Source organism: Malus domestica, chromosome 08 (assembly GCF_042453785.1).
Source record: "Malus domestica chromosome 08, GDT2T_hap1".
Lineage (NCBI taxonomy): Eukaryota > Viridiplantae > Streptophyta > Magnoliopsida > Rosales > Rosaceae > Malus > Malus domestica.
In genome coordinates, this window is record NC_091668.1 from 10,108,275 (window position 1) to 10,123,056 (window position 14,782).

General features: G+C 38.0%; 3 protein-coding genes across 5 annotated transcripts; all 3 read left to right on the forward strand.

Moving 5' to 3' along the window:
• The first annotated feature begins 100 nt into the window (after positions 1-100).
• On the forward strand, positions 101-4,199 carry LOC103441176 (uncharacterized). The gene is made up of 7 exons (XM_008379880.4): positions 101-1,524; positions 1,617-1,948; positions 2,050-2,389; positions 2,924-3,072; positions 3,159-3,252; positions 3,769-3,840; positions 3,937-4,199. The coding sequence occupies exons 1-7, from the start codon at positions 964-966 to the stop codon at positions 3,979-3,981; spliced, it is 1,593 nt and encodes a 530-aa protein (XP_008378102.3). The 5' UTR covers positions 101-963; the 3' UTR covers positions 3,982-4,199.
• Positions 4,200-6,315: 2,116 nt separating this feature from the next.
• Positions 6,316-8,237, forward strand: LOC108173804 (tetraspanin-19-like). Of its 3 annotated transcripts, none has more exons than XM_029106958.2 (5): positions 6,316-6,783; positions 7,019-7,118; positions 7,424-7,504; positions 7,593-7,697; positions 7,844-8,237. In XM_029106958.2, the coding sequence occupies exons 1-5, from the start codon at positions 6,620-6,622 to the stop codon at positions 8,105-8,107; spliced, it is 714 nt and encodes a 237-aa protein (XP_028962791.2). In that variant the 5' UTR covers positions 6,316-6,619; the 3' UTR covers positions 8,108-8,237. The 3 variants fall into 3 exon arrangements, with proteins under 3 accessions (XP_028962791.2, XP_028962793.2, XP_028962792.2); XM_029106960.2 differs by having other exon boundaries at positions 6,340-6,783; positions 7,039-7,118; XM_029106959.2 differs by having other exon boundaries at positions 6,392-6,783; positions 7,039-7,130; positions 7,452-7,504.
• A 1,830-nt stretch (positions 8,238-10,067) lies between these two features.
• LOC103410741 (aspartate aminotransferase, cytoplasmic-like) lies at positions 10,068-13,726 on the forward strand. The gene is made up of 12 exons (XM_008349409.4): positions 10,068-10,443; positions 10,670-10,741; positions 11,053-11,114; positions 11,197-11,280; positions 11,393-11,492; positions 11,576-11,699; positions 11,923-12,086; positions 12,232-12,369; positions 12,574-12,695; positions 12,783-12,877; positions 13,029-13,149; positions 13,434-13,726. The coding sequence occupies exons 1-12, from the start codon at positions 10,375-10,377 to the stop codon at positions 13,516-13,518; spliced, it is 1,236 nt and encodes a 411-aa protein (XP_008347631.3). The 5' UTR covers positions 10,068-10,374; the 3' UTR covers positions 13,519-13,726.
• The last annotated feature ends 1,056 nt before the right edge of the window (positions 13,727-14,782 follow it).

The following is a 14,782-nucleotide window of genomic DNA, read 5'->3' on the forward strand; positions in this document are numbered from 1 at the left end:
AAAAGTAAGGACTTGTAGCTTCAAGTGATGCAACGGAATTGGAATTTATTTTACATAATTTTTTGTGCATAACGTCTCTTGATTATTAAGGGCATATTTGGTACTTTACTTGAATTAACTTTTTAAACTCAAAAACAATTTTCAAGTTTTAAGCCTTAAAAACTTGTTTGGTAGAAATATTTTCAAAAACTGAATTCAAGACTAACTAAAAAATATAGTCTATTATCTAAAAACATAAAAAAAAGAGTTTTTAATGTTTTTAAACTTAAACTTACTCATTTCTTTTCTCTCTTTCCTCCCATTTCACTCCAAATCTCTCTCTCGCTCTCTTTTCTTCTTTCTCTCTCCTCTTTTTTTTTTTTTTTTTTACCTTCTTCGTCTCTCTTCCAATCTGCTCTCTTCGTTATCTCGGTTCTTTCTCACTCCTCTTCATCTCTATCTCGTCCGATCATCTCTCTTCTTTATCTTTCCTTCAATCATCTGTTACTTTCTTTCATCCTCCTCTTTCTCCTTCTCCTGCGACCCCTTCTTTTTAAATCTCTTTGTTTAATTTAAGTCGTAAGATTTACAAATTTTAAATCGCAAACCAATCAAGTTTTTGAGTTTTAAACAAAATTGTTTTAAAAAAAAAAGTTTTTAAGAAATGTTTTGAGAAATGATAAAAAATGTTCTTAAGAAAATTTTTAAATTTTTATATGCAGGACGTGCATATAGATACTGTTGTACGTTACATGTTTAGCCCAAGTAAAGCGTAATCAAAGGCCCAGCCAACTCATAAGCCCAAACAAACCCAACCCAAACCCAATGAAATTCGTTCGTCAGTTAGTATGGCAGTTGAACTGAAGAGCGTAAAACCCTAATCTCTCTCTCCTTCTCTCTCACCGAGCTGTGGCTGAGCGGCACATTCCCCTTCTCGGCTCTCTCGACATTCGAATTCCCAACAGCAACCACCGCCAATCAACCATGGCCGCATACGACTACGACGACGCCGGCACCTACGACGAGACATCGGCGACGCAGCGCCAACCGTCGTCCGGAGCCCCGCCGTCTTCCGACCTCGGTTACGACCCCAACTTCGTCCCCGACTCCGTCAAATCCTTTGTCGTCCACCTCTACCGCTACATCCGCGAGAAGAATGTCTACGAGATCCACCAGATGTACGAGACCTCCTTCCAGACCCTCTCCGATCGCCTCTTCAAGGACACCCCCTGGCCATCCGTCGATGCCGTCGCCGACTACGTCGACAACGACCACGTATTCTGCCTCCTTTACCGCGAGATGTGGTTCCGCCACCTCTACGCCCGCCTGTCCCCGACGCTGAAGCAGCGAATCGACTCCTGGGACAATTACTGCAGCCTCTTCCAGGTTGTCCTCCACGGCGTCGTTAATATGCAGCTGCCGAACCAGTGGCTTTGGGACATGGTCGATGAGTTCGTCTACCAGTTCCAGAGCTTCTGTCAGTACAGGGCTAAGATGAAGAACAAGAACGAGCAGGAGATTGCTCTTCTCAGGCAATTTGATCAAGTAAGCATCGCTTCCAAATTTCAATTTCAGAAATTTTGAAACCCTAAACCCTCATTTGTGTTCTCAACTTCTCATTGTTGATTTTGTTGCAGGCTTGGAATGTGTATGGTGTGCTCAATTTCTTGCAAGCTCTGGTTGAGAAGTCGATGATCATTCAGATTCTCGAGCAAGAGAAGGAAGGGCTCGAGCAGTTTACTGCCAATGATGGGTATGATTATAATGGTGGCAGTAATGTGTTGAAGGTGTTGGGGTATTTCAGCATGGTGGGTTTGCTTCGAGTTCATTGTCTTTTGGGCGATTATCATACCGGTCTGAAATGCTTGCAGCCCATCGACATTACCCAACAAGGTGTTTTCACCACTGTTATTGGAAGCCACATTACCACCATTTATCATTATGGTTTCGCCAATCTTATGTTGCGGAGGTACATTGTTTGTTGTGTTTTGATCTTGTTTTCGCTTTAGATGTGGACGTGTATCAAACGTTGTTTAGGGAGCCTTACGAGTATTGTTGGCTTTGTTGCAGGTACGTGGAGGCGATTCGTGAATTCAATAAGATTCTGTTGTACATCTACAAGACCAAGCAGTTCCATCAGAAATCTCCGCAGTATGAGCAGATACTAAAGAAGAATGAGCAGATGTATGCCCTGTTGGCAATTGCTCTTTCACTTTGTCCCCAAGTGAAGCTTGTTGAGGAAACTGTGAACTCTCAGTTGCGCGAGAAGTATGGTGAGAAGATGAACAGAATGCAAAGATATGATGATGAAGCATTTGCTATTTATGATGAGCTCTTCTCCTATGCATGCCCTAAGTTCATTACCCCATCTCCTCCAAGTTTTGAGGAGCCCCTTGTTAATTACAACCAGGTATGAACCCCAACTAGGTAAACTGAAATAAATGGTTTAAAAGAATTTCAATTCAGAAAGCAGTGGTATAACTTTCTGCAATGGTATAGCAGAAGCCAGCTTCCAGGACAAAATATATATAGTTCCCACATAAATTGTACTAATTTAGTACCTTCCATATATGATACGATGAATATTCGAGGACATAGAGTTGTAATTATCTGTTGTTGAGTGTTTCATGCATTTTACATGATTTGATGATTGGCTTGATACATCCATAGTATCAGTTCATGAGATATTTGAAACAAACACTTCAGCAATAAGAAAATTTCGTAGACTTTCTTTGCACCATACTATAGGAAAATTGAACACCGTCTCTAGTCAGTCTGTGGGTTATAACGTAAAAACAGTTGTGGAAGGAAAGCTAATGGAAATCTTACTTTTGTATTGGCAAAATGTCGTAGTGTTAGATTCTCTATTTGGGGAATTATATTATGTGAATGAATTTTCTGGCACGTGTGCTTGATTAATCAAATTCCATTTTAACTATTGCAGGATGCTTATAGGCTTCAATTGAAACTGTTTCTTTATGAAGTGAAGCAGCAACAGTTATTATCAGGCGTCAGGACCTTCTTAAAAGTCTATTCATCCATCTCCATTGGAAAGCTTGCAAGCTACATGGAAGTGGATGAAGCCAAGTTGAGGTACTTAATGAGGATAGTCTATTAATTATGTTGCCTAAAATTCTTCTTTTGATTCTATGCTAATGTTGTGTCATTCTGTCTTATAGGACTATCTTGTTGACGTACAAGCACAAGACACATTCCGTTGATACTGAGGGAAAAGTTATTTCCAATGCTGATGTGGACTTCTATATTGACGATGTATGTTTTCTTCTATTACCTTCTATTTTTGTTAGTGGAAAACTGATCTAAGGCCAATTCAAAGTTCCAAGGGCATCTTTGTGATTTGACCTTTTGTAAGAAACTAGAACTCCTTCAGCACTTGGTTCATGGGACTTTCTTCGAGGTGATTATAAACCTGCCTCAAAAGATCTAAAACAATCTTAGCTCAAGTAAACACGTAATTTCTGTAATTAGTTTGACATAACTATGTAATTCAGTGCCCCGAAAGGAAAAGCAAAAAGAGTGGGTGCTTGTCATTGAAAATGGGTTCAGTTGTTCTGAATCTTTTGATATGCCCTTCTCTTACACTTGGTGACCTGCCTATGCCTTCGTCTCATCAATGACGATTTATTTACTGGGAAATTGTTAGCCTTATCTAGTGTAAATTGGACTAGAGTTAATCTAATAAGCTTAACATGCAAGAACTTTAAAGTTATATGGTTCAATCACTGTTTTGGAACATTTTATTCATTTAATAGTTCTAATCTACTGCAGGACTTGATTTCTGTCGTCGAATCAAAACCAGCAAAACGATACGGTGATTACTTCTTGCGGCAGATCGTGAAGGTATGCAGAACTCATTGTTTTCCCATCTTATTTAGCAACATTAGGGAAATGCTTAGTTATCTCTTTTTTTAATATCTTGAACTTTTTCCGTCGCAGCTTGAAGGTGTGATCAATGATATGGACAGGGTAAAGCTTGATTGATTCATCCATCACTTTTTTAGTTTACCTTCCTCTCCCGCAATTTTCGCTTGTTTAGATTTTTCGACAATGATGTCTTGAGATGTTTTTTCTTCATCTTTCAAATACCTATATGTCTCATGTTTCCGCTCCTTTGAATTGGCGGATGTGGTTTTTAACTCTTCAAATGATCGAAAATGTAATTTTCACCTGTTGTGCCTATCTACTCAAAATTGCTAGCATGGAAATTTCGCAAGTGTTTATTTTTTTCCTTGAATCCAAACAATAATTGGGTGTGTGGTATATAGCTATCGAAAATGTAATTTTTACGTGTCACGTGATGAATGAGATATTAATAGTGTTAGTATAGAGAGTCGGGGTCGCTTTGAATATGGCGTGGATTATTTACTTGTGTTACTTATTTTATGAAACTCGTCAAAAGAACCAAGTCCTACTCTATTTTCGCCCTCATCGCGTGTTGTTTTTCGCTTATGTTCCTTTGTTTGTACGACGCCTCGTGTGGTTGTGTCATTCTTCCATGTATGAACTTGGATTCACTTCACATTGTTTGTAATGGTCATGTATTTTTTTTTTTTTTAACAAACAATATTATTCACATTAAATGAATGAGGAGTGGGTTCAGCTCCGCAACGGTCAGTTTTGGAGTCGGACTCATCTTCGAAGCGCCAATCAGGTTTAGGCATGAATTATACATATGTTTGAGGTTGGAGAGATAAACCTAATCTTCGTGCACTAATGCGATAAGGCCCCCACATGTGGTCACTCACGCTAATTGACTTGAGGGGAACGCAACAATTTACGACAGCGCCAATTACGTTGATTTCCCTGTCGTTCTTCCGTTGTCTTTTTCCTGGTACCATTTTTCATTCGACAAGTATAAAACTTTTTGCCCCACTTATTTATTGTTTGTCCTTCTAATTGATTTGATATTTTATTTTCAGCAACGGATTTATAACTCAATCAGTTTTTTTTTTTTTTTTTTTTTTTTTTTTTGTGAAATGATAGATTCGTTAGATTAGAGAGCCAACGAAGTTTGAATCCCAGGTTGTGGTGAGAGGGCAACACTCATTTCTACCATTGTGATAGAGAGCTGTTATTAACATTTGCACCTGCATTTTTCTGTGTGACTCCACTCTTATCCTATATCATTTATTTTAAAAAGAGAATAATGTATAGAGCAATAATTTTTTACTTCATAAAATGCATGATTGTATTTTTAGAGTGTCAATAATAATTCTAAAAAAAATATTGGTTTCGTATTGAACATCTATTGTTTCACTAAGCAAATAGAATTTGAAAAAAAGTCAAATGTGGTGTCGTTGCATGTGCAATTGCAAGGTGTCGTTTTCAAAATTTCTAGTCGTTGAGAGAGAATTTATGGATCAATAAAAAATATAAAAAAATTTAGTCACCTTTTGAAAATCATCTAGTTTAAAATGGATAAAGAGAAATGGAGATTTTTTTAAAGAGAATTTTTATAGACTTTTTGTCACTTCATGTTTTTGGTATAATGTTGGCATGGTGATTAACGTTAAACTATAAGAGGATAGAGAGTCCATAGAAAGTTTCATTTTTAAAAGAGTGTTCTTAACATTTCGCATGAATCAAATTAATATTGACTATTTTTTTGAACCGAAGTATCCAAGTGGCCAAAATAGAAGAATTAACCTATCAAGATTTAGTCAAATTTTATATTGTGTACTTAATTTACTTTTAATTAAACAATTATAAATCCTTGGGACAGATTTGGTTGACATTTTACGGACACGAAGGCTGCGTCTTTAGTGTTTCCTCGTACTTGGTTGAATGTTAGGTGTGCGGTTTCAACTTGGATATGCACACATGCTCTTCATCTAACATTCAACTTGGATATGTTTTTATCCTAAAAATTGTCTTAATTAACAACTGGCATTGATAGGAGTGCTAGATAACTATTTGGAATGACTAATAATATATATATTTTTATTTTAATTCTACTTGCGGGTCAATCATTTCATCGAAGACTTACATACCAGAGGAATTCTAGTGTGGCGGTATTTCAGTCAATTGGACATTGTCATGTTTTATTAAGATAAACTCGAACACATTGTGAGTCGGATTCAGTTTTTATTGTTGGAGAATAGAGCCTTACATAGAAATACAACAAAATAATTGGGAATTTCACACCTAATATAACCAATGCCTTATGAGATATCAGTGATGTTGGTGATGAACATGCTGATCTTAAAATGTTTGACACCTATGATGAAATCACAAGCCAATCACGATTGTCATGTCAAAATGTTAACTAATTTGAGGACCACCACAATTTGTAAGTTTCTCTCCATTTTATGACACGTAAGTTGGGCATGTTGCCCAAGCCCCTAACAAGATAACCAGTTCCCACTTGCACAACCTCCAGGCAGTCACCAAACCCCATCCCAGCAACTCTCCTTCAAGGGTTTCAAACCCCATGGCTTTTTCTCAAGAAGGATGAAAGGTTGAATATTATATAATTGTTGTTTGTCCTGAGATATATATATATATATATATATATATATATATATATATATATGTATATATATATATGTATGTATGTACTTGCTAAGTAGCTAGAAATAAATGCGGGTTTTGGTAAATAGTGCCGCTGACTGAGAGAAAAATGGTGGGCAGTGCAAGGCTTTGCTTGCACAACTCCATGAGAGCTGTGAATTTATTTGTCAACGTTTGTGGAGTTGGAGTCATCATCTACTCCCTTTGGCTCATCAAGAAATGGCAAGTTGGAGTCTCTGAGCTCCCTCCCGTCGCGCATGTCCCCAAGCCATGGTAAAAAAGCTCATATTTCTGCTCTTTATCTTTCTATGGTACTGCGTTTATCCTCGCATCCGAGGTTCCGTGTGCAAATCTCGTTCTTGAATATCGCTTCTATCGAAGAAAACGAAAAGGGTTTTTGTTATATTATGCGATAGACTGATAGGCAGAGGCAATCTGCAGTTTTTTCTTTAATTCTGTTATATTTTGCATTTGTTAGAAAATCATCGGTTGCAATTTTGTTTGACAGGTTTATATATGCATGTTTAGGTATGGGAATTGCTGTCTGCCTGAGCACCCTTTGCGGTCATATGGTTGCCAATTCCATCAGCAGTTTCATTCTCTTCATTGTATCCTTTCTGGTGATTACAACTTTTCTATTAATTTTCGGCTTCAAATCTTTGTTATAATGTCTAAAAAAAGCTTGGCCGGTGATTTTCGCACTCGTTTTAACCTCCTGCGCTCCTCCCTTCGAGTGCAGCGAGTGTCAGAATCGCAATCCAAAAGTTTCCGTCCTTTTTTCTTTAACTTTTTACCGGGTTTAGGAATTCCCAGTAATTTTTTAGGAGCCTATGTTCTTTGCAATTTGAATCTAGTTTATGAATGTTTACACAAATTTCATCAATCTGGTTTGTCCTTAACCAGTTCTAATTAGTACATAATCTCCATCTTCTGTCTTCTAGGCATTGAGGTTGGAGTGATCGTCAATATTTTCTATAGGATGGACTGGGAAGTGGTATGCCTTCCTGCACTTGTGATTTTTATGTGGTGCATTCAGTCATTAACTTAAAATCACTTTTTAAAGAAGCTGCTTTTTTGTACAGCAATTTGCAAAGTACATTGATGAGCATCACACCCTGTTCAAAAACTTCTTGACGTTTCATCTAAACATGTGCCGCCTCATTGTAGTTCTCATCTTGATACCACAGGTAAAATAAAAAACCCTCTCTTCTTACTCAACTTCGGAGATTGTCTGAACCGTTAGATCAGCATAATTATTGACCTAATGGTTCAGACAATGTTGGTACGACAGAATTTCCCATGACTCTGAGCTAAACGCAAGTCCATATTGCAGATCAAAGCTATTGTGCTAGCGATCATTCTTTGGGCCATTGGTTCCGAGCCGAGGGCGGATCAATGCAACTATTCTGATGTCACAAACTTCACATATTCGTTTCTGGCAGCGCCTACACAATCTTTACTAGATATATCGCGACACGGATTCCGAAACTATGAAGTTTCGTCAAGAGAATTCGAAAACCCGCCACGCCCGAGTTTTGTTTCAAATGTAAAGAGATTTTTCAGAATGCATTTTCACAGAAGAGTCACTCTTAGTTAGGGAAGAAGTATATAAGTTTTGGGTTTAGGGTTCCCCTGCATTTTTGTATTTTGGTGAAAGGGGAAGTAATTGTACAGAAACTACTTATTCTCTCCAAAATTAATTACTTGAAAAGCATTTGTTTACTTTCTGTTGATGTCTTTGTCTTGTTGAGAGAGGAACTGTGTTTTAGGGTTGATTTGAAATCCAAGGCAGTATGGTCTGAACAAATTGGGTGAAGTAGCATATTTATTTTCACGTGTTGGTATATATGACACATCTTCTAAAAAATGTTTTTTTTTAGTCAAAATGGTCTTTTAAAATTTGCATAACTTTTCACTTTGGTCTCTTAAATTTGAAATCAATAAAAATGATTCCTGAGTTTGTCTACCATCAATCATTTTGGTCATTCCTAGAAAATTTTCCATTAAATAAAGATAAAATAACAAAAATAGCCTCAGTTTTTGTTAAATCTTTTTGGCTTATTGTTTATTACATTGAGGCTATTTTTGTCATTTGGTCCTTATTTAACATAATTTTTCAAGGAATGACCAAAATGATTGGTGGTGGACAAACTCATGCGACACTTTTATTGATTTCAAATCTCAGAGATCAAAGTGAAAAGTTAAACAAATCTCATAGACTATTTTGGCTAAAAAGCCCCTAAAAAATACTATTGTTAAGGCTGTGAACGAGTGGGTTGACGCCTCCCATACTATATGCACTAGTGGTCCTATAGGGCAATTGTCTCTAGCTTGGGACCTGCAGGAAGGCGAAGCTTAATGTGGATGGCTCTCGGCTCAACTGGAAATATAGGTGTTGGGGGAGTATTACGAGATAAAACAGTGGTGATTGGCTTGGGTTTTCGATCAGCTTGGGCAAAGGGCAAGTGGTTGGTGCTGAAATTTGGGGGTTTTATTTTAGTCTATAACAGTAAACAAAAGTATTTCAACTCTTTGTGTGGAGATGGACTCAGCTATAGTGGTTAATTCAATTAAAACTATAACTAACACCAGCTTTTATCTTCTTACTAACATTATTGATCAACGCAAACAATTTATGGTATGGATAGCAGATTGCGAGTTGGTTCCTGTCTACTGGGAGAAGAACATTGTGGCGAACAGCCTTGCTAATTGAAGTTATAATATGAATCTTGTGTACCATCATTTTGAGAATTCACCTGAATGGATTGGAACTCATTTATTTGATGACATGATCGGAGTCTCTACGATTCGAAGTGTTTGTAAGAATTTATTGAGTTAGTTTTGGGTTGTTCTACCCCCTTATGTTACATTTATTTTTTATGACAAGCGACATTCTATACTAAATTTACATTATGGAAAAGGTAGAGGGTTTAAACTCCAAACGCAGTGGGTTGAAGAAAAATGTCCTAACCATCATGACAATCCACTACTTGTATTGAAAAAGAAATTTAAACATATAAAACTGACGTGCATGAGTAAACACATTTAATTACTTGAGATAAGAGTCGCTTGTATCAATATCTTTGTATTAATTCCAAATTCCAAAAGCTTCCTAGTCAGTCCTTACACAAGTGAAATTTGAAGACTGCATGAGCAAGCAGTCACTCAAAGCAATCATGAAACCTTCGGGGATTTGCAAATCAAAATGCCCAAGACCAAGGCTGTCTCCAATCCAAAACTCAAAATCCTCGACTCAAATCAAATGTTTGGGTCAAAAGATTGTGGCGGGTAAGAACCCATTAACTTTTTTGCCTCCAAATCCAAATGTTTGTGTGTTGCCGTAAGAATTTTTTGTATAAATTTTCTCACTTTCATTGCATACGACATTAGTGACAATCAAGTGAGATTACAAATACAGCTAGTTAAAACAAGATAAGTAGATTTTCAAAATTTCAATCACTGTGAAAATTTTTAAATTTTCAATCACGCTGCCAGTTAGTATTATATTCTTCTTTACTTGTAATAATAAATGAGAAGTCGTAAATTCCGACCTAAATGATGAGTTCAGAGTTTCATACTCATTTATTGTGCCACCTTGGTATAGATATTATGGCCATTGAGAAAATCACAATCAAAAGGAAGGCCACCTTCAAGTCTGCTGTCGTTTCCCTTTAGTGTTAGGCCACTATCTGATAAAGCGCATTGTCGGTTATCTAAACTTGCCAATGCCGTTTAGTGCAGGTGTTGGTGAGTCCCCGAAATAACAAAAACCTTCACCGTAGGAACCCAACAAACACCTGTCCGAAACTCATAAGCTCAGCTCCACCACAACCAGCCTGCTCCGCCACTCTCTCAGCGGCGTTCATGGAGTCCCAAGCCGGCGGTTCCGTATTCTCCCACGTCCCTCAGGTCCCTGAAGTCCCACTTTACGCGGTAAAATAAATTGATTACCACATTTTTGCTTTAAACTTTTATTCTTTTGCGTTTAGTTTGTATGAAAACATGAATGCGCGGGTTAGACCAGTTGATCAGGACAGCATGGCCGCTTTCTTCACCCGCCATCCTCTTAAGTTAGAGTAGTTTAAAATCGAATATCGTCCAGTCAAGAAGTAGAGAGTTTTAAAGAATCTTTTGTTTCTTTTTGGTTTGAGAAAAACAGATGCAGGCTGCTTATGGCAAAGACCCAAGTCCTCAGAAGCTGAATTTGGGCATTGGTGTTTACAGAACTGAGGTGTGTTTCCGTATTTTGCACTTCAAAATTCTTACGATTTTCAATTTTTTCGGCGCAATTTTACCACTTCAAACAATAGATTACTGTTTGTGAAAATACTTGTGATCCATTTAATTGTGATTAGTGACTAACTAATCTTAGCTTTACAGAACTTACAATATTACAACTACACTTAGCTTGTTGAATTTCTTGCTGACTGGACCCATCAAGCTGACTTGGATTATATTGTGAAACAATGTCCTTGAGGACCTTGACAAAGTTGTTAACAGTTAATACATCCTTGTTCTTACTTAATTTTTATGCAACGACAGGATGGGAGACCTGTCCTTTTAGATGTGGTTAGTCGAGCGGAGCGGTTACTAGTCAATGACTTGTAAGTTGTAAGGTGTCTCGTTGTTCTTGCAATTGTAATTTGCTTCGAGTAGCGATTATACTCCGGTTTGGATGATTTTCAGGTCCAGTTTTAAGGAGTATCTTCCTATTACTGGAATGCCAGATTTCAACAGATTGAGTGCTGCACTCGTTTTGGGTGCTGACAGGTATTGGAGTCTCGGCCTAATCCACATTATACTATGTTAACGAACTTCGCACCATATGGATACAATACGGGTTTCTTTTGCTGATTGCGCATTTCAATTTTTTTGGAATCAGCCCTGCTATAAGGGAGAATAGAGTGACTACTGCCCAGTGCTTGTCTGGTAGCGGTTCAATAAGGATTGGAGCCGATTTTTTAGCAAAGCATTACGGTCAAGTAAAGCACTTATCCTTTTGTCTTTAGCTTTTACGTGTGCTGATGGATTCGTGTGACATGGACTGATTATGTACCTTTCTCAGCATCATATAGTGTACATGTCCCAGCAAACATATGGAAACCACCCAAATTTTTTCTCCGCGGCAGGGATAGCTATTAAGACTTACCGTTACTATGACCCAGGAATGCGTGGACTGGACTTTCAAGGTAATTTTCTGAGTATAAATGCAACCTTCGCATTCCTCCCTTCTACCGTAGATTGTGTATTCTGTAGATTCATCTATTATTTCTGTCAGAAGATCAATAAGAGCTATTGTGAAAATATTTGTTTAAAATCTATAATTTGTTTGCGCCTAATATTCTATCCACAGTTTTCCAATCGTTACAATGCTTGAAAGTTCTTTCATTTTTCAATTTTGGTGAATGACAGGCATGCTGGAAGATCTTCGTTCTTCCCCAACAGGAGCTATCGTGCTTCTCCAAGCATGTGCGCAAAACCCCACTGGTGTTGATCCAACTATGTCACAGTGGGAGCAGATAAGACAGTTGATCAGATCAAAAGGGTTGTTACCGTTTTTTGACTGTGCTTATCAGGTAAGGTACTGTTTCATTAAAGGTCCAGAACACCTTGCATTTTTCAGTTTGCTAGGATCCCCCAAGCGTTGAAGCCTGAGGGTACTTGCACCTGAGAAATAGGTGCAAGTTTCTTTATATACCTTCATCTAGGGTCTCTATGTAGGGTTTTGTCAGTGGAAATCTGGAAGAGGATGCGCAATCTATTCGCCTTTTTGTTGCTGATGGTGGTGAAAGCCTTATAGCCCAGTCATATTCAAAGAATATGGGACTTTACGGAGAACGTGTTGGGGCACTCAGCATTGTAAGACACCATTTTTTCCTACATTGAAAGCCCGAAAACTTAACATAAAAAGAACCTACCGATGCTTGCTTGTATAGACATCTTAAAAACCTTGTTTTTATAGTAGTTCATGTATTTATACTCACTCCTTCTACTACTTTCTGCACATACCGGCTTCAACGGATTTTCCTGAAATTAGAAATCATAAAGCTTTTTGTTTGATAGGTTTGCAAGACAGCAGAAGTGGCTAGTAATGTCGAAAGCCAGCTGAAACTCGTGATCAGGCCCATGTATTCTAACCCACCCATTCATGGGGCAGCCATAGTGGCTGCTATCCTAAAGGACAGGTATTTGGTTATATGAATGTGTCTGCCTTTGTGCAGTTTAACTTGAGGGCACTGCAATCAGGAACATGTGTCTGCCTCTGTCTGCAGGGATATGTACAATGAATGGAGTAATGAAGTGAAGGCAATGGCTGACCGCCTTATGAGCATGCGCCAACACCTATTCAATGCGCTGCGTGACAAAGGCACTGCAATCTCTCTCTCCCTCTCTCTCTGAAATTTATTGTACTGGCAGAAGGATTAACACAACTAAAAGCATGATTAGTCGCCTATAGAGACCCTTTTGCTTCCGTTGGTTCGAGTCATGTTTTTTCAAGCTCTCTTATGAAATGGCAGGTACTCCTGGTGACTGGAGTCACATAATCAGGCAAGTGGGGATGTTTACTTTCTCAGGATTGAGCCCTGAACAAGTTGCCTTCATTACAAAAGAGTACCACATCTACTTGCCATCTGATGGGTAACACCCCACACACTACAAACTTAGCTTTTTCCCCCAATGCATGTGTATTTCCGCATACGTAGTATTATTTTTTGTTTCGGGTATAGATTGCGCAGACAAGAAATGTACTCTCTTATGCAATCCAGTTTCAATATGCAATTCTAGGGTCCGGGGCATGATCTGTCAGTGCACAGTTCTTCCACCGGAATTTTCATAGATCGAACACATAATTTTACATTGGGGCACAGTTTTACGGCATGACGATACAACATAATTTACTCACTCTTGTTGTTACTGTGCAGGAGGATTAACATGGCAGGTCTTGGTCCTAAGACAGTTCCTCATCTTGCAGATGCAATACATGCAGCTGTAACCACTGCTGTCTAAGCCAATGTTGAAGTGCAAAAGAGGGCCAAATTGAAATTCCTTTGTAATCCAAGGGCCACACTAGAAATGAATTATTTTCCATTGGTATTAAAAATAGAAAATGTGAAGGAATGAATTATTGTCAATGACATTTATGTTATGTCCATCCACTAATTGGTGTAACCCTTGAGCCAATGATTCCTCAATTGAATAGACATTCATTTCTCAATTGATTGGGCACATCATTGTAGGCCACGATCTGATAAATTAGAGTAGTTTGAAATAAAATATCGACTTGTTAAAAAAGAAATTATAAAACAGATGTACTTTTTTCTTTTTCGTTTGGAAAAAAAAACAGATGTCCCCAAAAGCTGAATCTGAGGATTGGTGTTTATAGAACTGAGGTAGGTTTTCATATTTTCACTTCAATTTTTCCGAATATTATATTTTTCAACCCAATTTCCACATCAACAATCAACATGGATCCTTCTTTGTGGTGCATTGTAGAAAAAATTTAAATGTTCTTGTTAATTAATTTGGAATCGGAAGTAACTTATGTGCCAATCACAATTTGACGTTATGACACGTACCTAAAAGTTGTACTTTTTGTGTTTTTTGACGAAGTATTTGTACACATGTCAAACTATGATTTGCAGACAAGGAGCCAAACTGTTTTCTGTTGGATAGCCATGACCTTAACACAAAACACTTAATACATCCTTATTCTTCTTTAATTAATTCTTAACCAAAAACAGGATGGAAACCTCTTCCGTTGGATGTTGGATGTAGTGACACATCCCAACCCGAAATGTCCACCTGGACACCTGAATCGCTGCTTAGAGAACTTGCGATTACACTCCGATTTGGATGATTAATTTCCAGGTCTAGTTATAAGGAAGTACCTTCTTATTACCGGAATGGCGGATTCAAACAGATTGAGTGCTGCACTCGTTTTGGGTGCTGACAGGTATGTTGGAGTCTAGGTCTAATCCGCGTTTTATTACGTTGACGAATAGTGCACGATATGATACAATGTGGATTTCTTTTGCTGATTGAATGTTTCAATTTTCTTGAAAAAAAAAGCCCTGCTATCAAGGAGAGTAGAGTGACTACTGTCCACTGCTTGTCCGGCAGCAGGTCGCTGAGGATTGGAGCGACCCGCTGCTGTGACGAACACACAGACTAGATTTTCTAGGTGATTTTCTGTGTATAAATGCTACTTGTATTTTCCTTCTTTTGTATACCATTACCCTGCATCCCGCCCTTATATTGTAGATTGTGTTTT

Excerpts from the sequence above, each read along its gene's own strand:
- LOC103441176 (XM_008379880.4), top strand. The coding sequence starts at position 964 with ATGGCCGCATACGACTACGACGACGCCGGCACCTACGACGAGACATCG. Across the intron at positions 1,525-1,616 it reads TTCTCAGGCAATTTGATCAA|GCTTGGAATGTGTATGGTGT; the intron begins GTAAGCATCGCT and ends ATTTTGTTGCAG. Across the intron at positions 3,253-3,768 it reads TGGACTTCTATATTGACGAT|GACTTGATTTCTGTCGTCGA; the intron begins GTATGTTTTCTT and ends AATCTACTGCAG.
- LOC103410741 (XM_008349409.4), top strand. The coding sequence starts at position 10,375 with ATGGAGTCCCAAGCCGGCGGTTCCGTATTCTCCCACGTCCCTCAGGTC. Across the intron at positions 10,444-10,669 it reads CTGAAGTCCCACTTTACGCG|ATGCAGGCTGCTTATGGCAA; the intron begins GTAAAATAAATT and ends TGAGAAAAACAG. Across the intron at positions 11,493-11,575 it reads TAGCAAAGCATTACGGTCAA|CATCATATAGTGTACATGTC; the intron begins GTAAAGCACTTA and ends TACCTTTCTCAG.
- LOC108173804 (XM_029106958.2), top strand. The coding sequence starts at position 6,620 with ATGGTGGGCAGTGCAAGGCTTTGCTTGCACAACTCCATGAGAGCTGTG. Across the intron at positions 7,505-7,592 it reads ATAGGATGGACTGGGAAGTG|CAATTTGCAAAGTACATTGA; the intron begins GTATGCCTTCCT and ends TTTTTTGTACAG. Across the intron at positions 7,698-7,843 it reads TTCTCATCTTGATACCACAG|ATCAAAGCTATTGTGCTAGC; the intron begins GTAAAATAAAAA and ends TCCATATTGCAG.